General features: G+C 37.0%; 1 protein-coding gene across 2 annotated transcripts in view; it reads left to right on the top strand.

The window, feature by feature from the left end:
* Positions 1-25,016, top strand: part of SSH2 (slingshot protein phosphatase 2) — a 241,281-nt gene that overhangs the window by 88,963 nt on the left and 127,302 nt on the right. For both annotated transcript variants that reach the window (XM_068530613.1, XM_068530612.1), the window contains one exon: positions 13,229-13,272. In XM_068530613.1, the coding sequence (XP_068386714.1) occupies positions 13,229-13,272 (44 nt within the window). The remainder of the gene's footprint in view (positions 1-13,228; positions 13,273-25,016) is intronic.

The raw sequence follows: 25,016 nt of genomic DNA, 5'->3' as shown, positions 1-25,016 counted from the left end.
TAAGAGAGAAAAACAGAAAAAGTGTTTATAGTACTTTGCAGATCTATTTTAGCATCTAAATGTGTGATGGAATTCTCAGTCCTTTTATTTAGATGTTAATATTGATGCTGTGTCCCAGTTAGTGAGACCTGAGGGACTCCCGCCAACACCCCTATGTGACAGCTCCTCAGCCTACTAAGACAAATGCACATAGAAGAACCTCTGTCTGGTGACTTCACCTTACTCTGACTTTAAAGGGTTATGAGTCCTTAGGACCAAGCATCTCCCCAGTTGACCAAAAGGAGAACCCAGATTGAAATCATGGTCCAGGTGGTATACACATTGTTAGGCTGTGTCTTGAGCGGTGGTTAGGATGTGCCTGAGATGGGTGGGGAAGATTGAGGTAAATTAGCCAGTGATGAGTGCTGCTGTTGGCATTCCAAGGTATGCTTGTCATGTATAAGCACATGTGTCTGTCAGCCAAGCCAGATTCCCAAAGTATAACTTTTCCACCAGTCTATTTTGCAATTAAGACACATTTTATACCACATAAAGCTAACCTGTGAAAGATTTATCTGCTAGCTAAAGGCTCTTTCCAGGGTTGAAGGCACTGAAAATGGTCTTTAAGCAACAATGTATGGTGTTTACTCTTAGTGTTAGTTTTCTGTGGATGCACTGTTTCTCCAGTTCCATCACAGTGTAACCTTTGACTTGTCTGCCCTCTAGTGGAGATATGTGGTTAAATTAACCAGTGTCTCCCGGCTTTAGGAAAAATACCTAAGTTTTCTCAATTGGCTTTCCAAATTTTAGCCTCTGTTTCCTTAAAGAATTTTTTATTACCACCAAAGCAACATATTTATAATTTTATTCTACTTTCTAAGATTCTGATAAATCCCCTCCCTGGCTTCCCCCTAGGATCAGGTCTAGACCCCTGCCCTCTGCAACTTATCTTTGCAGCTTACCTCAAGGCAAGCCCTGGGTTTCAACTCAACTGGTCAGTTCACCACCACCCCAGTGTGTCAGACATATTCCCACTGTCCTTTCCTTTTTGTTCATGTCTCAAATGCTCTGTCAGCCTCTGTGCCTCTTCAGATCTTCCTGTTCCTTCACGACTGGATTCAAAGCTCTCTTGTTCCTGTGAACACTGTAGCCACAGTGTTCTCACTTCTGAACTCCTATGCAATATACTTCCTGTGCCATAAATTTACACTGTATTTGTTGGATCAACTTTTCAAATATAACAGCCTTATCTCTTCAGGCAGATAAGCTCCTTGAGCATAGTACTATCTCGTATTTCTTTGTGTCTCTGATGGACTCTAGCAGCTCTAAATGAATATGTTGATTATTTATTTGCCATTCAAAGATATTGAGCATCCTGCCTCTATCTTTTCCCCTGTTGATGGCTGAAAAGCTAATTGTCTAGATTTAAATATAAATATTAACAAAATAGCAATGCATTTCCCCCTAATCAAAACTGACAGCAGTACATCTGTTTTAAATATTCTATTTTCTTTTTGGTCAGAACCAGTGACGGTATTTATCAACTCCTTAGTTTGAAAATGACTGGAAATTTGAAAATAATCATGCTGTTAGTTTAGTAATATTTGGTAAGTAATCAGTGTTGCTTCATTACCCTTCTGCATGTGTTCTTTGACCTTATTTCTGAATAATGTTTCAACTTAAACTTTGGTTGATCATAGTCTAATTCTTTATATCCATAAACAATTCAAAGATTTAATATTAAAAGAGTCTTCATACGTGGATTTTACTTAGCCTCTCGCAGGTGTTATCAATGCTTTTTATAGTTTATAATTCCTTGTGGAGGAATGCTAATCGTGTATAGCAGAGGACCAGTAATAAAACCAGAAGCCAAGCTAAGCAAGTGGGGTGTAGCTAGCAGGACACACAAACAAGAGAACAGATTATAGAGGCAGTATCTCCAAGGTGAAGCTAAGATCAGAGTCAAGAATTTTAAACCAAGGGTTAGAGAACAGTAAAGATGTTGCCATAGGTAGAGGTGATATTCAGGATATTTAGCAATATGGCACAGCTATCAACCAATCAGAATAGGCAGGAGTAAGACCTGGAGGTCCTCTACTCTGCCAGGCATTAACCTGATTGTTGCTGGATCGTGAAACATTCAGAGGGGCTCTAGGCAACCACTATTTACCATTCACTATTTCAGTGTGTAAACAATTAGTACAGTTGTACCACCATGTCCTGGCTGAACATAAGACCATATGTCCATATTGAGGCCTCAGGCTACCATGAAGGAAATGGACCAAGTGTGAGGTCTTGAGAGAGTGGGATGTGGAATTTCACTTTAATAGAAGGAAACAGAATCTGGACAGGGAGATAAAGACAAGGTCTTAGGCCCCTATTGGTGTACCTGGAGTATTCCTTTAAGCAAGAGGAGCAGTTTATTCCAGGAGAAGGTATATTCACCCTTCCCAGACAGAATCCTGACTGCTCCTTACTCTTAGGTTACTTTGAGCAAATTATCTCACTTTCATGAGGCAGTTTCTTCAGCTGAAAAATAAGTATTAATCATACCTGTGCTGCATTTATCCTAGGTTGCCTCAAATGAGATAATAGTCATGAAAAGACTTTAAATTATGGAGTGGCACACAGGCAGAGTCTTGTTATCTTATGATGGATGCTGCTTGCTCTCTACCCCATGTTTAAGCACTCATTTTGGATTGACAAACCAAGGATTTGACCAATAATTGAATGGAGATGAGGCACATGATATACTGAGTTAACCTAAGGTGTATTCCTAATTTTGCCACTTACTGGTTACCATACCTTGGGCAATACTTATTAATTCATCTAATATCTACTGAGCATCTTCTGTATGACTGCCACTATACAAACATAGTCCTGCTCTTACAGAGCTTACTGTCTAGGGAGGGAGACGTAAGATCTTTCTGGAGAGCTGAGTTCCCATCGTCACTGATCTCCCTGGCACCTAGCACAGTTATCTGGAGGAGGAGTAGCTCTGTGTACTCTGAGCTTTTTGATGTTTTTCCAGACCTTTAAGACAAATGTTTTCAATCTTAACTGCTTGTCAGTTATCAGGAGCTTTTAAAATGTGCAGATCCTTGCGCCCCACACCTCATGGTGTGCTGGTAAATGTTCAAAACCCTGTTTTCTGGGTAAGGGCTGCTTTGTAGCATTTGCTGATTTCCCTGGTAAATACTCCTAGCATGGCCAATTTCAGGCTACCAATGTGAGTCTCGTAAGATCCCTAAAAATCTAGCAATTGGCTCTAGCACACCACTGGCTTCACCTCAGAGCTAAAGAGTAAAAGCCTGTAGGCATGAGGCCTGGAGATTTTTGTTATTAAAAAGGTTTTGAATGGAGCCAGAGTTAAGAACCAGTGAGTGACCTATGAAGTTTCCATATTGCATGCTTGTCGGATGTGACAGATTCAGACTCGTTGCTTTTTAAAACCAAGTAGCCTCAAGGAGTTGGATCTCTGTGATAGAAAAGACAGTCCAACAACTCTCTAATTATGGCAAGTGGGTAGGTTAAGTCACATATATTAAATAAAATGTTTAAGTGGAATAAGGATTGTAAACAAAAGGCATCCAATAACAGCTCTACACCCAGAGCTCAGGTTTTCTAGTGGGCAGTGACTGGACTGTGATACCCCTTAAACTAGCTGTTGACCAAAGACTTGGTGTTCTTCGGAAACAGTTATTGAAGTCACATTCTGATCAAGCTGGTTTTCTCATCACTGAGGAAGTACCTCATTAACCATTCCAACTGTGTTTCATACATATTTGTATTTGAAAGGAATTCAAAGGAAACACTTGACAAATAGTAGGTGTCTCACAGAAGTTGTCTATTGCTTGAAATCATGGGCAAGAAAGTTTATTTAGGGCTTCTTAAACCCTGTCATGAGAGCATGGTGTGGCTTTGATGTCGGTAATAAGTATTGCACTGTATTCTGGCTTCCTTATTTTACTTTAATGCATGTTATATCTCTCTAAAATATGACTAGATTGACTCTCTGTTTTGGTTCCTAATACCAGCAAGTACTATACACCTCAATTTAAGCTAGACTTTAAACCAAAGTCAAATTATATTGGGACTGCTGATTTGATGGTGTCTGACCTTCTTACAGACCAGCTTCTCAGATGTGAGTGCCCAGGTTATTCATTCTGGTCCTGGACAGTAGAGTGTGTGTGTGACCACACTTGCAGGTCCTTTCTGATCTTCAGCCTTCCAAATGGGAGGACACTTCATTATAGGCACCAGCCTATAAAAGTATCCCTATGGCCTTCAGTGCATCTTGTACTGACATAAGAATCATCTTCTTTATTCTTTACTCTCCTGGATATCTCTATGGCCCTAGTCTTTAGAAGTTCTACTTCATTAACTATCTTTAACAGCCTTTTTCCTGTCCTGTTCATTTTGCCTACATACTTAATAGCTGGTCACCAGAATTGGTAGAGTTGATTAAAGATGGCTGCAGATTCTTTGCTATTTCTCCCACTGAGAGATAGTGTCTAATTCCCCTCCCCTTGAATCTGGGCTAGACTTCTTTAATACACCAACAGAGCATGGCAGAAGTGACACTGTGCCAGCTCTGAGCCTAGCCTTTTGGAGTTCTAAGCCCCCATGCGAAAAGACCAACCCTGAGGCCACAATGGACTTTGAGAAGGCCCAATCCATAGACGTTCTAGTTGACTTTCCAGTTGAGCCCAGCTTTCCAGTTTTCCAGGCTAAGATGTCAGACGTGTGAGTCAAGCTGCCTGGACCCTGACTACTAGCCCATCTTCTAGCTAAATACCACCTGAGTAACACTGACTGACCTTTAGCAATGCCATGTGGAGCAGAAGAATTGCCTAGCTAAGTACTGCTTGAATTTCTGACCCATGAACTCATGCAACATAATAAATTAGTAGTTTGTTATTAAGCAATGGATAACCCAAACTGCTGGTTCCATCCCCATCGTCTTTGTCTCTTGTTTCTAGGAGAGAGAATCTAAGCCTTCTCTTACCAGTAACCAAGTGGCAAAATGGTTCCTTTACTTCCTCCTCAAGCCTGTGTTCTTCACGTTTGCTTCTTCCAAAAGCCAGAAGCAGGGCTTTTCTGATTTCGAAGCTCACGTCCATTCTTAGGAAGACTACCAGGTTACTTTATCCTATCTGACAGACACCTCTCAGTATTAATTTTCTCCCAGGGGCAGAAGTGACTGATGGATAATCTGAAGTCCAGTTAATGGATAATCCACAACCACTTTTTGTGATCATAGGACTGTTATCTTAGTATTCCTACCTTTATGGACTCATAACATCAATATTACTTGATAGCCTTAACCCGCAATACCCGTACCTTTGCTCCAGCAATTCACAGCTGCTCACCATTCCCTAAATGTCCAGACTCTTACTCCTCTTTCTGTTCCTTTTGCCAACCCTTCTGCCTGAAATACTGTTTCCTCCTATTTTCCATCCAACACAAACCCACTAATTCAAGCCCAGCCTGAAAATTAACTTCTGTGAAGCATATCCAAGCCCCACAGTTAGTCATTTCCTCCTCTGTTGTTTCTATAGCATTTTGAATATCCTCTGCTGTAAGCCAAATGACATATCATTATATTATGGAACTGTCTCCCCTAATACAATGTGAACTATCCAAGGATAAGGGCAGTTTTGCTTAATTTTAATTCCTGGTGCCTAGTACCTAACACATAATAGGTAGTCAATTAGTGTTGAATGAGTGAAAGAATATATAAATGAGAGCAAGTGAATGATTCTGTCTGTTTAACCAAAGGGAAAACCTAAGCTATTACTTCCAGATCTTCGTCACAGGCTAACTCCTGAGCAACAAAAACTATTCTTTTAACCGGCTAAGGAGAAAACATAACTGGCATAGTCCTCACTAGCTGAGAATGCACAGCCAATTAGCTCCAAGTGTTCACGTGGTTTTAGTTCACTGCTCTAATCACGCATTCATTCAACTCTTTATCGAGTTCCATCTGCACATAGGGCATTGTGCTAAACACAGAGTGAGATGCAAAGGGAAAATAAGGCAGATTACAGTCTGATAATGGAACGTAAAACAAGAACCCAGAAACAGATCTCGGTAGTGCCACAGGAAACATGCACAGTGACCGTCAGGTTTGGAGGGAGGCAGACAGCCTATCAGTAAAGTGATAGAAGAAATACCATGAACTACTGGCTTTTGAAACCAGCTTTGAATGCTAGGGAAGGATATAGGAGAGGGGAGAGGGGCCTTCCAGGATGATGAAACAGCACAGACAAAGGAAGTTAATAGGTGCTTTTGAAAACTGATGAATGAGTCCACTTGGATTGGAGTGTATGGAAAGTGTAAAGAATCTTGCAACAATAAAGCTTGGGAAATTATTGCTTAACACCTGCCTAGCCTGGTGTTTTTCAAGGCTGGCAGCACTTCCAGCCTACTTCTCAGCAAATATGACTTGGATGCGTATGTTTTTTCCAAACATCTTTTACTTAGTTACCTACTTTTATGCTCAGGTATTAAGTAGATTAATAAGAATACATTAATTTTTCAATTCATACTTAATGGTTCCCAAATACCCTAAAATTATGTATTTTATTTTTTAATTGAAGTATAGTTGATTTACAATATTATATTAGTTTCAGGTGTACCACATTAGTGATTCAATATTTTTATAGATTATACTTCATTTAAAGTTATTACAAAATAATGGCTATATTTCCCTGTGCTGTATAATATATCCTTTTTACTTATTATACATAGTAGTTTGTATCTCTCAATCCCATACCCCTATCTTACCCACCCCCTTCCCCCACCTCCACTGGTAACCACCAGTTTGTTCTCTATATCTATGAGTGTGTTTCTGTTTTGTTACAAACATTTGTTTATTTTATTTTTTAGATTCCACATATAAGTGATGACATAGAACATTTGTCTTTCTGTAACTTATTTCACTGAGCATAATACCCTCTAGGTACATCCATGTTGTTGCAAATGGCAGAATTTCATTCTTTTTTATGGCTGAGTAATATTCCATTATATATATATGTATGTATGTATATATATATGCCACATCTTCTTTATCCATTCATCTGTTGATAGACACTTAGGTTGCTTCCATATCTTGACTATTGTAAATAATGCTGCTATGAACATTGGGGTGCACGTGTCTTTTTGAGTCAGTGTTTTCTGAATATCCTAAAATTAAATGCACATTCAGAATCTCACACTATATTGTTTACAGGTCAAATTTTTCTTAAGAACATCAAGAAGAAATTATATTCTTTAAATAAAAACTACTTAACGATAGGACTCTGGAATATTTTTAAAAAGTCAACAAACATGTATTTAATCATTTAATTAGTTTTCCTTATACATCAGAAATTATTCTATTTACTAAGAAGAAACTAATGTTTATCTCTACACTTTTCTCCTTGTGATTTCTAATGTTCTGAGCATGTTGATTACTTGCATTTCTTTTTTCTTTTTTCTTTTTTTCTTTTTTTTTTAACTAACAATATGTGAAGTTACTTGACAAGGTAGGTGGTTATATATGGTCTGGTGTATGCACTTCTTACAATAGAATGGTAAGCATTCTCCCTTTAGCTACCATTTAAATGCCATTATTCAAGATAACTGTATTATCTGGTAATTAATCTTGCTGAATAAGCAATGTTGTATCTTTGCGTTTTGGGCAGTGAATTCCATTGAAATAAGCATAATCAACACTTTCTTCATTAAAAAAAAAATCCACTTTACCTTAGGCCTACAATGCCTTGACATACTGAGTTTTTTTTGTTTTTGTTTTTGTTTTTTAAGTCTCTTTTTCCAAGTAAGATGAAAGGGAAGCAAATCATTCATTGGCCTGACTATTGTAATGTTAATCTAAGAAAGAAAGAAAAAAGTCATTTGGGGTATTAAGTAGATTATAAATGTGCTTGTGTTAGAAACACTTCTCTGACTTGCTTTTTTTGTGTGCCAAAGGAATTTCCACTCCTTTGGCACTATTTTAAAGTGTAGAAGTCATAGAAGAAAGGTGACAAAGGATATTACTTTATTATAAGCCATGAGAAAAGTTATGCTTTTTTCTGCAGTTCCCTTCCTAACCACTGTCCTGGGGTATAGGTACCAAATGCAGATTCTTGGTTAAGAGGCAGCTGGTTATAGCAGAAATGTAGACCTGAGTTCAAATCGTGACTCCACGTGGCATTTATTGGCATTGTGACCTTTAGCAAGCTGCACAGGGTTGTAGTGCACGTTAAATAAAATAACATATAAAGTACCTGGCCCATAGTAGTGTTAAATAGATGTTAGTTCACCTCTGTAGATGTAACTGTTTTTAGCTGTTTGTGGCCTCTAAGGAAACATCAAGGGTATTTTTGCTTTTTATTTCTCATCACAATTCTCATAGGTAGCAAAATCTACCAAAAAAGCTGAAAATAATTTGAATTATCCCTTTTGGTCAGCTCATTTTATGTATGAGGGAAAGGATATTAAGTTAGTAATAGCCCATAAACATCTAAAAGGGTACTCAACCTTAGTAGCAGTCAAGGCACAGCAAATTAAGACCATGGTGAGATACATACAACACTAGATTGGCAAAAAAGAAAAAGAAAACATCTGATGATTTTAAGTGTTGGCTAGGATTTAGAACAACTGAAACTCTCACTCCTTCCTGGTGAGAGTATAGATAGGCGCAACTACTTTAGGAAATAATTTGGCACTACCTGGTAAACTTGTACCTTTAGTTATTCTGTGACTCTGCATTTCTACTCCTAGGTGTACGTATATCCCATTGACACTCTTGTGCATGTAGACCAAAAGACATTGCAAGGAAGTTATAGCAGCATGGTTGATGTCACCAAAAACTGGAACAGTCCAATCTATCTGACTAGAATGGGTAAACTTTGATATATTCCTATAATGCAGTCTTTTACCCCAGCAAAAAAATGAATGAACTGTAGCTATAGGTAATAAGTGGATGAATCTTATTAACATAATATTTAGTTTTTAAAAAACATATTGGTGTAAAAATAAAATACAGTGTGTGTGTGTGAAAAAAAATTTAAAAATAAAAAAATAATAAACATATTGGGAAGACTGCATAAGTGTAATACAATTTTTAAAGCCCTCAGACAATCAAAACTAAATAATATATTGTTTAACAATATAGACATCATGGAATTTTTTTAATAGTGGAATAAAAAATAATGCAAAGAACCAATATGTAAATTAAAATGAAATTCTAAAAAATATTCAAATAATACAAAATAAGGCAGAAAAGGAGAAACAGAGGTATAAAGGTATAGGGGACAAACAGAAAATAAATGGATTTGGTTCTACCATGTTACTAACTATATCAGTAATTACATTAAATGTTAATGGAGACAAAGTGAGAGAGTGGCATGGACATATATACACTACCAAACGTAAAATAGATAGCTAGTGGGAAGCAACCGCATAGCACAGGGAGATCAGCTCGGTGCTTTGTGACCACCTAGAGGGGTGGGATAGGGAGGGTGGGAGGGAGGGAGATGCAAGAGGGGAGAGATATGGGAACATATGAATATGTATAACTGATTCACTTTGTTATAAAGCAGAAACTAACACACCATTGTAAAGCAATTATACTCCAATAAAGATGTTTAAAAAAAATGTTAATGGACTAACCACTACAGTTAAAAGGCAAAGATTGTCACAATGGGTAAAATAAAGCAAGATCCAACTACATTCTGTCTATAAAAGACATTCTGTAAATTATAAAGAGATTGAAAAATATACCTTGCAAACAGTGAGCGTAAGTCTGGAGTAGCTATGTTAATATTAGATAAAGTAGATTTCAACATAAAATGTCTTACTAGAAGATAAAGGTATCCTGAAAAATAAGAATCAAGTTAAAGGATTTATATTTCCTTCAAAACTTACTATGAGCTATAGTAATAAAGATATAGTACTGGCATAAAGAATGACAAGTAGACCAATGGAACAGAATAAAGAACCCAGAAGTAGACCTCACTTACACTGTCATTTGATTTTTTACAAGGAGCCAAGTTATCCAATGGAGAAAGGAAAGTCTTTTCAATAAATGTGCTTGAAAACTCGAAATTGATAGGGGAAAAAAAAAAGAGCCTCCACCCCATCTCACACCACATACAAATATTTATTCAGGATAGATCATAGACCTTATACATAAAACCATAAAGGTTTTAATAAGAAAATATTATAGAGTATCTTTGTGACTAAAGGGTAGGCAAAGGTTTCTGAAGACATAGAAAACAATAACTATAGGAGAAAAAAATTTCCAATTAGACTTCAATTACAACTCTCACACATTGTTGATAAGCGTGTAAAGTGGTATAAGCACTTTGGAAGCCCTGGTAATTTTCTCTAAAATTACACATGCATGTGTTCCATGACCTAAAAAAAACCAAAAGCACATGTCCACCAAAAAAATGGCAAAGAATGCTCATGTAAAAGTTTTATTCATAATAGACAAAAACTCAAACATCCTGGGTATATATATCAATAGGAGATGAATAAACAAACTGTGGTATATTCATACAATGGAATCCTCAGGGATAAAAAGAAATGAACTCCTTTTACATACAATAACATAGATGAATCTCAAAAACATTATGCTGAGTGAAAGAAGCCACACACAAAAGAGTACATACTATATGATTCTATTTATGTGAACAGGGAAACCATTTAAATGGAGTCATATGCTATATACTAATTTTTGATGGAAAAGACTTGTGGTGGAAGAAAAGTAAGAACAGTGGCTGCCTCTAGGTTGTGGGTGGTGCCAGGTGTTAAATGAGAGAAATTTCTGAGCTGATAGAAATGTTGCATTTCTTGATAAAAGTTTGAGTTACACAGATACATACATTTGTCAAAACTCATTGAATGGTGCACTTAAGATTTGTGCATTTATTTCATTGTATATACATTTTACCTTAAAAGAAAAAAAAGAACTGTAATACCGAATTCTAATTATGTGCACTTAAGGGCAAGTACACTGTAAACTACTTTGAAATGCAACAGAAGAATAAGATGGATTGATCAGTGAGGCAGAAAGATGAATAGAGAAGTGATAACGCAAATATAAAAAATGTTACTGGTAGAATCCAGACGGTGGATACACAGGTTCACTATAAGATGTTTCAACTTTTCTGTATGTATGAAATTTTTTATAGTAGAATGAAAGCAAGAAAATTATAAACTTAAAATTCAAGATAGTGGGACTTCCCTGGTGGTCCAGTGGTTAAGACTCTGCGCTCCCAATGCAGGGGGCCCGGGTTCAATCCCTGGTCAGGGAACTAGATCCCGCATGCCACAACTAAAGATCCTGCATGCCGCAACATAAGATCCCGCACGGGGCAACGAAGATCCCACGTGCAACAACTAAGACCCAGTGCAGCCAAATAAATAAATAAATAAATATTTTTAAAAAATTCAAGATACTACTCACATCTTGGGAGAAGGATAAGAATGGGAGATAGGAAATAAGCACACAGGTAAATGCAAAGATATTGGTACTATTCTAGCTTTTAAGTAGAATGTTGTTCACAGGTATTCATTTTATTATTGTGCCTCATAATTTACATATATTTTAAATATATCTATTGTCATATAATTTTTCATACAATTAAAAAATGAGAAGAATACATCAGAAGTAGAGATCTATTAACCGCTGATAACAATAATGAAGCATTATTTGTTAAATGAGATTCCAGGAAATCATTTCTATTTATTACAGTTCCCTTGGGCTCCAAAATCTAACATTTATCTTTGCTTATGAGTCTTCTCATTTTCATTCTTGCAAACTTTCCAAGTTCTGACTATTGACTCTAGAGACGATCGGTTCTTTTCATTTTAGCACCATTCTTTTCACTTCCTAAAGGGCATACTTCTGAACCTAAAACTTCCCCTGTCGGCAGAGTGTAATATACCATGACAGCTCCCCTGTCCTCCCTCTGAGGGTAGGATCTTTGCTATCTTCTTCCCTTTGTGCAAGATAATGGGCATACCTGAAATCAATAATGAAAATAAAATGGGAATAAAAGTTATAGAGCTGGCCGTGGCTGCCCAGGAATGGAGGTAGAATGATGTAGAGGTGAATGGGGATGGTTCCATAAACTCAAAAAAGTAGGTGACTTATCGGCAGACAGTACACGTATTGTTTGAGATTGTTTTTCTCCTCCTATTTTTGTGTTTGCCAAATGGGGCAAAAGTGACCAGAGTGCAAATATAAAATGTCAGAGAGCAAACTTAAAGAAAAAGTTAGCACCTCAACATCATTAATTCTCTCATCTTTTCTCACTTTTCCTTCATGTTGCTATTCGTGTCTCCATGAAGATCTGTATAGTATCTTAACATATAATAATTCCTAACCTAGGTTAGGGAGGGGTGAATGATATGCTTTTTCAATGTGTTGGGAGACAGTATTTTATCAGTTTTAATTCTAGCTTTACTACATGAGTTTCCTTTAGCAACTTAACTTCTTTCCTTTCTGTGAATTTCAGTTTCTGTAAAATATTCATATTTCATTGAGCCTAAATTGCCATAAGTATAACACCCTCAGTTATTTTATGTGCCACTAAAAAAAAATAAATATTGCAATTAAACTATGATTCAGTGCTTTTTAGTCACATTGATTGTAAATTTATCCCAATTTATGTGTATGTGTCAGAATCAGTGAGACTAGGGTACCGTCAGCCTTCTGAGTTTATAAGGAATAAGTTGGACAATGTACTTAAAGTGTTGAGCAAGGCACCTGGCATGTTATAAATACTCAATAAGTAGTAGCCGTTAAGGTGATGGTGATGTGATCATGAGCACTTTGCAAAATGGTGTTCATTGTTTAGGTTGTTCTTTGGGGATCAGAATCATTAATAGATCATCTTGATGAGATTTGTTGGTGAAAGTCAGAATACCCACTCGTTTTAATTTTAAGTAACATAACAGTAACATAGCATCTTCATTTGGTTTTCAGAGGTAATTCTTTTAATTATGAGCACTTTGTTATTAAAAAAAATTTGTAGACTATTGTGAAAGTTTCCTCCAGGAATAAATTATGTTGATATATATCAACTCCCTGGGTTGGTTGAAGTCACTTTTTATGGAGAGAATTTAGTTTAAGTACACAGCATCAATGAGATATTCCTACATGTAAAGCTTAGTAAAATTACATTGTTGGTATTATGATACGAGACCTCAGGTTTTAAGTTATTTTTTTCTCATTTTCCTGTCTATACAGGAGGCAGACAGTGGGGAGGAGGAATGCCGATCACAGCCCAGGAGGTATGTTTGTTCATTACATCCTATAGTATTTCTGTAGTTAGTGTGTTTTCTCTAATTCTTTTTCAGTCTTGTCAGATTAGTTTATCCTCGTTTTCCAAGATGCTTAGTTGGTCTCTCAAAATGGAATTACTTTAAGAATCCAGTTACTGGGACTTCCCTGGTGGCACAGTGGTTGAGAATCTGCCTGCCAATGCAGGGGACATGGGTTTGAGCCCTGGTCCGGGAAGATCCCACATGCCATGGAGCAACTAAGCCCATGCACCACAACTACTGAGCCTGCGCTCTAGAGCCTGTGAGCCGCGTGCTGCAACTACTGAAGCCCACGTGCCTAGAGCCGGTGCTCTGCAGCAAGAGAATGCACCACAATGGGAAGCCCGCGCACTGCAACAAGGAGTAGCCCCCGCTCACCACAACTAGAGAAAGCCCATGCCCAACAATGAAGACCCAACGCAGCCAAAAAAAAAGAAAAAAATTAAGAATCCAGTTACTGACTCAGAAAGATTTTAAATGGTAGACTGCATTATGTTGTGCATCTGAAACTAAGATAATGTTGTACGTCAGTTATACCTCAATAAATAAAGTAACTAATTACTTTAATTAAGTGGTAGATTTCTCTTTTTTTAATGCAGAAAGGCCAGTATTGGCCCAGCTTTAGACCCAAGTCTCTAGAACTGTCTTGGGTAATAAAAAAGCAAATTTTCCTTACCTTTTAGGAAAATGTCAACTAAGGAACATTTCAGCCTTCGGTTTTATACTTATTTTTGTCATTCATTTTGATAGGTTTTGGCAATTTTTACAGATTGGTTAATATTTCACTTCCTCAATACAAAGAATATACTAAGTAACTTACCCAATCTTTTAAAATACAATGAAACTTTTTTTCTCCCTCTCATGGAATAGTGGGCATGTTATAAGGATACCAATACCTGCTGCCATTAAAAGAAAAAAATTATGAGAGACATCTAGGACATATATAATAACATTTCTGTTATCTTCTTTAAAATGTTTTATGGTAGTATTAAAGATTCAATAGTTCAGAATTCACTGAAATCCTTAAAACTTCGAAAGTCTATAATAACAATGTCAATGTTGTATGCAACAAACTATATTATATGGTATTTTAATTTCTCAAGATTGCATGGAATTCAACTTTCCTGTTATAAACATTAATATACTGTGACACAATAGGGTACATCTTTTGTAAGAAATAAGTGCCTTTTAAAAATATTTGTTTAAATGTCTGTGAAATAAAATGTTTTTTTTTAATCAACTCCCTCCCACAAGAAATAGTCCTGGTAAGTTCTAGATGGTCATTTAAATGCTACCAAATTTGTGTCCTCTGAACTCAATCACAAGAGCTATTCTAGATGATACTTAGAACGGATACAATAAACGTGTTCATTGTAGAGAAGCTGGCTAAAGGGCGTGCTTCCTTAATGATAAATTATCGTGTATTTGTTGATGTATATATACCTCACTTGTGTAAACCACAACTTAATATAAAAATAGTTCCTTTTCATCAGTAACTGAGGTTATTGGCAATATTTTTCCTGCCTTATCACAAAAATTTAGGCTTAAAGCTTAATTTCTCACTGTCTCTTAGGGAAGATCTGACAGTGAAGTGTCTTTCTTTTGCATAGGACTAAGGGACAGAAACCTAGAAGAAATTTTAGCTCATTGTTTACCAGAGACATCATAACCTTATTCCCATTAGAATGAAAAAGGATTCCAAAGGATTCTTAAATTTTCTATTAGGCCAGATTTAAAGATCTCTGGGTTAATTTCTTTATGCATCTACTGGGATAATTGTCCCTCCAAATTACATAATGATGAGGCAATGCAAGTCTATTTTCTTATTCACAGCACTGAATTGTCAAGCCATTAAGAACCATAAAAACAGTATATCATTGAAACTAATACCAATTCCAGGTAATAAAAAAAGATGTTGCATTAATCTCTTATTTTAACCAAATATCATTTATTGGGAAAGTCATAAGTTAAAAGTAATCTTTTAGTATAATTAGCTCAAACTATGCTGCCTTTAAAAACCAGTGTTCACAGGCAAAAACAATAACAAAAATAGATAAATTAGACTGCATCAAAATGTAAAACTTCTGTGCATCAAAGAACACAACAAAAGAGTGAAAAGGCAACCCACAGAATGGGAGAAGATATTTGCAAATCATGTAGCTAATAAGGGATTAATATCCAGAATATAAAAAGAACTCTTTTACAACTCAGCAAGAAAAAAACAAACAACCTGTCTTAGTCAGCTTGGGCTCCTATAACAAAATACCATAGATTGAGTGGCTTAAATTTCAGACATTTGTTTCTCACGGTTCTGGAAGCTAGTAGTCCAAGATCAATGTGCTGGCAGATTTGCTTCCTGATGAGAACCCTCTTCCTGGCTTGTAGACAGCTGCTTTCTTGCTGAGTCCTCACATGGCTGTAAGAGAGAGGGTGCTCTGCTCTCTTCCTCTTCCTGAATGTACACTAATCCTATCATGTTGGCCACACCCTCATGACATCATCTAACCCTAATTTCCTCCCAAAGACTCCCATCTCCAAATATCATCACATTGGAGGTTGGCTTCAGCATACAGATTTGGGGGGCACATAAACATTTAGTCCATAACATTCCACTCATGCCCCCCAAAATTCATCTCCTTCTCACATACAAAATATATTCATCACATCCCAACAGCCCCAAAGGTCTTAACTCATTCTAGCGTCGACTCTAAAGTCCAAAGTCTTATCTAAATATCATCTAAATAAGATATGGGTGAGACTTGAGGTAAAATTCCTCTCCAGCTATGAACCTGTGGAATCAGATTAATTATACACTTTAAAATACAATGGTAGGACAGGCATAGGCTAGACATTCCCATTCCAAAAGGGAGAAATAGAAAGGAAAGAAAAGATGACAGGGCCCAAGTAAGGCCAAAACTTAGTGAGACAAATCCCATTAGATCTTAAGGCTCAAGAATAATCCTCTTTGGTTTGATACTGTGCCTTCTACACCCAGTGGGGAAGTAGTCCTGCCTTCAGGACTCACTGGAGTAGTGGTGTCATCTCCAGGGATCACCTGAGCAGCCCTGCACTTCTGGCTCCCTTGGAGTACCACCCATGCAGTGTTCTGCAAGGGCCCACCTACCTGGCACCTTTGAAACAGACGTGGAGGCAGCCTTGCCTGTCAGCCCTCGCACTCTCGGCGTGTGGTGGGAGTAGCAGCCTTGACGATCTCTGAATCTTTTTGGGGTACTCTTGCCTTTTCTTGGAGAATGTTCATGTTCACAGCCTCCCTTCATTCTGTCTCATTTTCTGTTTCTGATCTTCAGTGAGATTCCATGGGATGTTACAATGATGGAAGAATTGGCTGCTCTTTACAAAAAAAAAAGAGTAATCTAGTAACAAGCACGCTAAAATTAAGAATTCAAAGAGGTAATGAATTGAGTGTGACTATTGCTAGAAACCAAAATTAGTAAGTTAGAAACTAAACTTCACAGAATTAAAAAGTGAAAATTAAAACACGTTTTAACCATTGTGTTAGCAAAGATTTAGATTATTAGTATCCAAAAAAATAGCATTTTCTGCCTTATAAATTGGTACAACCTTTTTAGAGTGTAAGTTAGCAGTATCAATTAAAATTCAAAATATTCTGGATTTGGACCCAGAACTTCCACTTTTAGAAGTTAATCCAGAACAAAGAGATGGACCCAAGAGTATTTGTTGCAACATTTTTTCTAAACTTGGAAACATCCCAAATGTTGATTAATAAAGAAATAACTAACCAATATTTCTATTGTGTATAGTACTCAAAATGTTTAATAAATGTTAATGTGTGGGAAAAAATTAGAAATTACCATATGATCCAGCAATTCCCTTTCTGAGTATATACTCAAAATAACTAAAAGCAGGGTCTTGAGAAATTTGTGCACCCATGTTCATAGCAACATTATTAGCCAAAGGGGAGAAGTAACCCAAGTATCCATAGACAGATAAATGGATAAACAAAATGTAATATATACGTATAATGGAATATTATTCAGGCTTAAAAAAGTAGGAAATCCTGCAATTTATGATGAACCTTGAGGACATTATGCTAAGTGAAAAAGGGCAGTCCCAGAAGGATACATATTGTATGATTCCACTTATATGAGGTACCTACTGTAGTCAGATTCTCAGAGATGGGAAGTAGAATGTTGGTTGCCAGGAGATAGGGGAGGATGGATAGGGAGTTATTTAATGGGTACAGAATTTCATTTTTGGAAGAGAAAAAAGTTCTAGAGATGGATGGTAGTGATAGTTGAACAACAAACAACAGTGTGAATTACTTCATGCCTTGTACACTTAAAAATAGTTACTTAAGAGGGCAAATTTTATGTTATATGTATTTTACTATAATTAAAAAACAAATGATCTACTCATGTCACACCAGCTCCTTTTTATGATATCTAATTCTGGTGCTGCTTTGTCGTTCCCAGGAGATAAGCATAAAAAAATAATAATAATTGTAGAGCTAAAAATCAGGTTGTGTATTATTACCTTTTTGATAAAAATATAAATGGATGAAATTCAGTTCCAGTCTTGTCCTTTTTTTTTCTTTATAAATTTATTTATTTATTATTGGCTGCGTTGGGTCTTAGTTGCTGCGCACAGGCTTTCTCTAGTTGTAGCGAGTGGGGGCTACTCTTCGTTGCGGTGCGCGGGCTTCTCATTGCGGTGGCTTCTCTTGTTGCAGAGTATGGGCTCTAGGCGTGTGGGCTTCAGTAGTTGTGGCACGTGGCCTCAGTAGTTGTGGCTCACGGGCTCTAGAGCACAGGCTCAGTAGTTGTGGCTCACAGGCTTAGTTGCTCCGTGGCATGTGGGATCTTCCTGGACCAGGGCTTGAACCCATGTCCCCTACATTGGCAGGCGGATTCTTAACCACTGTGCCACCAGGGAAGTCCCTCCAGTCTTTTCTTTTGCATATTTATGAACTGATAGCTTTTCGTCTTCTTGTGTCATAACCCACTTTGCTGACTTGGGAACAGCCAGGAAGGTAACTATAAAACGAAACCATATAACACACCAATATTCAACCATTTTGATTTATAAATGGCTATCTCATATGAGTCAACCTAATAAAATTGCAAGATAATAAATAAAAGTGAGCAAAAGAAAGATGCCATTGAAATAAATCTTGAAATCCCAAGACATCTTTTTTAAGGTGACTAGTTGTGGAAGGAAACAAAGTACCTTAGATCTAAACTTGGAAAATATTTTAATTATAGTAGAATTCTCCCATTTCTGTATATATCAACTCTAAGCTAAGAATTGTATAAAGTAAAGAGAAAAGGAATAACCTTTAGGAAATTGTCTTTTGGGTCAGCAATTTATAGTATTGTACAATAATATAGTTTCAAACATCTCAAAGAAATCCCACCCACCCCCCGTACTACTTTTTTTAGGCAAATGAATGTTTAAGCCACTCAGGACGGTTTTTATGTTTTCTCCCCTCAACTCAAGCAACATGTATAATATTTGTTACTATTTTTAGTTACTCTGAATGTGTAGTTATTTTTCATGTTTAGCCCTAAACCTCTCCTGTTTTTAAACGTAATTTCTTCCTCTTCAGTTTTTCATAGACATAAAGAATTACTTACCATCTACTGAAAAAGTTCTGCACCTTTGAAAGCGTGTTATTTTCTCTTAAGTACTTCAAACCTAACAATGAAAGTTTTGTTGCAGGTGGGGAAGAGAGAGAGCAAGCAGTGTGGGCCAGAGGAGTATCAGAAAATATCCTGGGAAGAGTTGGGTCTTGAACGAATGGGATTAGATAGGAGAACAGAAGAAGAGCATTCCAAATATAGGAGGATGGGGAGAGTGGGAGGATATCCCCAGAAGTCTGGAAGTAGGTGCTAATGTGTTCCAGGGACAATAAGAAGACAAATGTCTATATCGTAAGAGCAGAGGAGTTTTGATTTGATAGATCTTTGTCTAGAAGAATGGCATGAATGCCAGAAAAGAGTCTGGCAGTGTTATGCAGTATGAGAGGAGGCAGGAAAATGACGCAGGAAGCTGTTGCAGGCAAATGGCTAGAGGTGGGCAATCACTTCCAACTGACAGCAGCATGAGGACAGGGACTGTGTCTTTTATCTCAGTATCCACAGCAATTAGCCTGTAGTTGCCACTCAGTAAATGCTTGTTGAATGAATGAATGAATGAAAGAGAATAGAATATTGGTTGATATCTTTACTAGAAATGATATAGTTGAAAAAGAGAACTTCTGTGAACACATATGAAGAGTTCACCTTTGAACATGTGAAGCAACAGGGCAGTAGTCAAGTGGAAACAGCTTGAAGACGGCTGAAAGAAAACATGGAATCAGGGCATATCTTTGTGTAAGATATAATTTCACAATGGTACTGTGTTACTAATGCATTCATTTTGTGGCCAACTCTTTCTTCCAGATCTCTATTTGGTACCTTGTGAAGTTCTCTTTCTCTTGCATTTGCTCTGTTTATTTTTTTAGTTTTCAGATATGACTTCATTTAATTTCAGCCTATTTAGTGAAATAATTTTTGTATGGATTAAAATATCATAATGACAGTAAATACTACATTGCCCATCTTTAGGCTGTGGAAGGAAAACAGATGTACTTCTACCTGAGTATATGTTCTAGTTAAAGAATTTGTTAACCTAGAGAATAAGAGTATCCTACTTAAAATTTAAAAAAAGTGGTAAAGAGGAAAAGTCTGCTGTAAAAATGAACTGATAATTTATCCTCATATGTATATTTTTTAATTTTGAAGGAGTCTCATAGAAAAATTGCTGATACAGTACAAGGAACTTTTTTTTCTGAGCCATCTGATAGTAAGATGCCCGCCTCACCTCACTTTTCTATTTTAAGAAACAGAATGATGATATTAATATTTCATGGAGAAGGCTTTTATTGAACTTATAGCAGAATATGTGTGTGTATGTGATTGATTGATTTACAAAAGTAGAGCTTTCCATGTATTTAAAAACCGTCTCTAACTGATGATAGTGAAGCTCCTCATCTTTTGCTTTTGGCCCTCCTGAAGTCTGAATCTCCACCTCCCACCATATGGGTTACTATTCTGATCCAGAGAACTTTCAGCTGTTTATAAATATTTTGATGTGGCCACCAGGGGATGTAGTAAGCTATCCTCTCCTCTTCTTGAGTTCTGCCACTGTATGGAGTAGCCCCTTTAAATTGGTAAGTGCACACTTTGAAAGGTTCTTTTCCTAGCCACTCAACAAGAGTAAGAATTTTCACTTCCCTGAAGTACTCTGTGTTTCTGAAGAATGTATTCACAGATTCTATTTTATATTTATCTGACATGTTCTGCTTCTGGTAGCTACGATAGGCATTTCTCTTAAATCTGACTTGAAAAGCAAACTAATTATTGCAGCCATAATGAAATTAGGTATATCTTTTAAAGCTAGGTAAATAATTTTACTTGGTTTTTTTCTTTTAATAATTTTACTTTTTCCCCCCCAGATGTTATTCTTCAGGGTATTAAAAAAAAAAAAAAAAAAAAAAAAAAGAGAAAACAATTTCCCCTCAATTCTTGACTTTGCCAAAGTAAGTTTTTGAAAAGTTGTTTTCTTATAGTATAAAACTCCAGAGACTAATAAAGTGTCAAATACCTATTACTGCTGGGAGAAGATTCTGGGAAGATAGTGGAGTAGGAAGCACCAGGAATCTGGCTCTCCATCTCGACAACAAATTGCACTGGCAGAATCTGTCTGACGTAACTATTTTGGAACTCTGGAGTCTGTTGAAGGCCTGCAACTACTAGGGGAAGAACTGGAGGGTAAATTGTGGTCAATTTCAGCTTTTAGCTCTTAGTAGCTATCCATCCCTCCCCCTCAGCCACATGGTAGGCAGCTGTGCACATGTTCCTGGTGTAGCTTGCACACGGCTCATATAAGATGGGGTGGGCAAAAAAGACCCTGTCCTCCAGATATCAGGGATCTGTGATCTGATAACTGAGTGCCACTTATGATCATAGAGGTGCAGACAAAGGGGCAGGCAGCCAGTGTTGCTGCATCTCCCCCCTTGGTTGCAAGCCCCTCTCCCTCATGCTGAAGTGACATCCAGGGATTTAAAGGGCTAGCACCCTTTTTTTCTCCCCCTTCACTTTTTGCCTTTCCACCTTTTGGGAGTCAGACATTAAAGAGAGGACTTCAAAAACAGCTTATATAGGGGGAAAATTAGAATGTGTCCACATATACCTAGGGAAGGGTTCAGAAAAGACCTGAGAAGACCTTAAGCTTACATCTCAGACTGATCCTTGGCACAGAGATGGCCTACAGCAATCAAAAAAACAAAAACAATAACAAAAAAATAGTAAACCCTGGGGAAGGTGGAGAATCTGATTTCCAAAGTTACCACATTATTAGATTCAAATGTCCAGTGTTCAACAAAAAAATCACAAGGCATACAAAAAACAGTAAAGTATGACCCATTCAAAAGAAAAAAATAACAGAAACTGTCCCTGAAAAAGACCTAATGGCAGATATACTATACAAAGACTTTAAAACAACCATCTTAAAGATGTTCAAAGAACTAAAGGAAAATGTGGAGGAAGTTATGAAAATGATGTCTGAACAAAATGGAAATGTCAATAAGGAGGTAGAAAAATCTAAAAAGAAACCAAAAAAGAGCTTCTGGAGCTGAAAATTACAGTAAAATTAAAAATTCGCTGGATGGATTCAGAGGCAGATTTGAGCAGGCAAGAGAAAAGATCATCAAACTTGAAGATAGGACAATGGAACTTATCAAGTCTGAGGAATAGAAAGAAAAAGGACTGAATAAAAGCAAGCAGAACTTAAGGGACTTATGGGACATCATCAAGAGGACCAACATACATATCATGGGAGACCCGGAAGGATGAGAGAGAAAGAGCCAGAGCAAATATTTAAAGAAATAATGGCTAAAAACTTCCCAAATGTGGGTGTTCCCTGGTGGCCTAGTGGTTAGGATTCCAGGCTCTCACTGCGGTGGCCCAGGTTCAATCCCTGGTTCGGGAACTGAGATCCTGCAAGCCACGTGGCACAGCCAAAAATCAACAACAACAACAACAAAAACCTTCCCAAATTTGTTGAAAGACACAGTATAAATATCCAAGAAGCTCAACAAACTCCAAGTAAGATGAACTCAAAGAGACCCACACTGAGACACATTATAATAAAACTTTCAAAAGACAAAGACACAGAAAGAATCTTGAAAGCATCAAGAAAGAAGTGCTTCATCACATACAAGGGATCCCCAAGAAGAATATCAGCAGATTTCTCATCAGAAATCTGGAGGCCAGAAGTTTTCTTATCAGAAACTTTGGAGGCCAAAAGACAATGGGCCAATATATTCAAAGTTCTAAAAGAAGAAAACGGTCAACCAAGAATCCTATATCTGGCAAAACTGCCCTTCAAAAGAGAAAGAGAAGTTAAGATATTCCAAATAAATAAAAGCTGAGGGAGTTTATGACCACTAGACCTGCCCTACAGGAAATGCCCAAGGGCTTCCTGTAAGGTAAAATGAAAGGACGTCAGATAGTAACTCAAAGCCATATGGAGATATAAAGATTTCAGTAAAGGTAAATACATGAGCAATTATAAAAGCTAGCATTATTGTATCCTTGGTTTGTAACTGCACTTTTTATTTTCTGCGTGATTTAAGAGACTAATACATTTAAACTAAAAAACCCCCAATGATTAGTGTAAAAGCTAGTGTTTCTGTAACTCTGGTTTATAACTCCAAATCTTGTTTTATACATAATTTAAGAGACTAATGCATTTAAAAGAATTATTAGTTTATGTTTTGGGACACCATGAATAATGCTGTTGTGACATCAGAAACTGAAAGGAGTGGAGACAGAGCTGTAAAGGAACAGAGTTTTTGTATGTTATTGAAGCTAAGCTGGTATAAGTTGAATTCAGAGTGTTAAAACTTTAGGTTGTTAAGTGTAATCCTATGATAACCACAAAGAAATTAGCTATAGAACATACACAAAAGGAAATGAGAAAGGAATTTAAACATTTCACTACAAAAACTCAACAAAACACAAAAGAAGACAGTAATACGGGGAAATAAGGGACAAAAAAAGCTTTAAGGCATGTGTAAAATAAATAGCACAATGAGAGAAGCAAGTCCTTTCTTATCAGTAATTACTTTAAGTGTAAATGAGTCCATGAAACTCTTCAAACAAAAGACAGAGATTGGCATAAGGGATAAAAAATACATGACCCAACAACAAGAGACTCACTTGAGATCCAAAGACACAATCAGGTTGAAAGTAAAAGGATGGAAAAAGATATTCTATGCAAATAGTAACCAGAAGAGAGCAGGGGTGACTGTACTAATTATCAGATAAAGTAGACTTCAAATCAAAAAGGTTACAAGAGACAAAGAGGGATGTTCTGTATTAACAAAAGATTTGGTGCAGCAAGAGAATATAACACTTATAAACATTTATGCACTTAATGACAAACCATCAAAATGTATGAAGCAAAAACAGAATTGAAGGGAGAAATAGACAGTTCTATAATAATAGTTGGAGACTTCATTACCACACTGAAAATAATGTATAGAACAATCAGACAAAAGATAAGTAAGGAAATAGAAGGCTTAACACAATAAACCAACTAGATCTAACAGACATATACAGAACACTACCCAACAACAGTAGAATACACATTCTTCTCAAGTGCACATGGGACATTTTCCAAGATGGACCATATGTTAGGCCGCAGATTAAGTCTCAATAGATTTTAAAAGATAGATCTCATACAGAGTGTCTTCTAAGATCACAATGGAATGCAGTTAGAAATCAGTAACAAAAGGAAAACAGGAAAATTATGGAAATTAAACAATACACTTTTAAACAACCAGTGCATCAAAGAAGAAATTACAAGGGAAATTAGAAAATACTTAAGAGTCAAATGAAAACAACACAGCATACCAAAATTTACAGGACACACACAGCAAGAGCAGTGCTAAGGGGGAAATTTATAGCTAAAAATTTTTACATTGAAAAGTAAGAAGGATCTCAAATCAACAAACCAACCTTACACCTGAAGGAACTAGGAAAAGAAGAACAAACCAAACCCAAAGCTAACAGAACGAAGGAAATAATAAAGATTAGAGCAGAGATAAATGAAGTAGAGACTAGAAAATCAGTAGAGATAATCGATGAAACAGAAAGTTCGTTCTTCAAAAAGATCAACAAAACTGACAAATTCTGGTGCTAGATGGACTAAGAATAAGTGAGAGAAGACTAAAATTACTAAAATCAGGACTTCCCTGGCAGTGCAGAGGTTAAGACTCCACGCTTCCAATGCAGGGGACGCGGGTTCTATCCCTGGTCAGGGAACTAAGATCCCACATGCCACGCGACCAAAAAATAAAATTAAAAAAAAACTTACTGGGGCTTCCCTGGTGGTGCAGTGGTTAAGAATCCACCTGCCAATGCAGGGGACACAGGTTCGAGCCCTGGTCTGGAAAGATCCCACATGCCGCGGAGCAACTAAGCCCGTGCGCCACAACTACTGAGCCCACATGCCACAACTACTGAAGCCCATGCACCTAGAGCCTGTGCTCTGCAACAAGAGAAGCCACCACAATGAGAAGCCTGCTCACTGCAACAAAGAGTAGCCCCCGCTCACTGCAACTAGAGAAAGCCTGTGTGCAGCGACAAAGACCCAGCGCAGCCAAAAATAAATTAATTAATTTAATT

Source organism: Eschrichtius robustus, chromosome 20 (genome assembly GCF_028021215.1).
Source record: "Eschrichtius robustus isolate mEscRob2 chromosome 20, mEscRob2.pri, whole genome shotgun sequence".
In the NCBI taxonomy this organism is placed as follows: Eukaryota; Metazoa; Chordata; class Mammalia; order Artiodactyla; family Eschrichtiidae; genus Eschrichtius; species Eschrichtius robustus.
The sequence above is the reverse complement of the archived record's forward strand: the minus strand, read 5'-3'. Positions and strand labels throughout refer to the sequence as shown.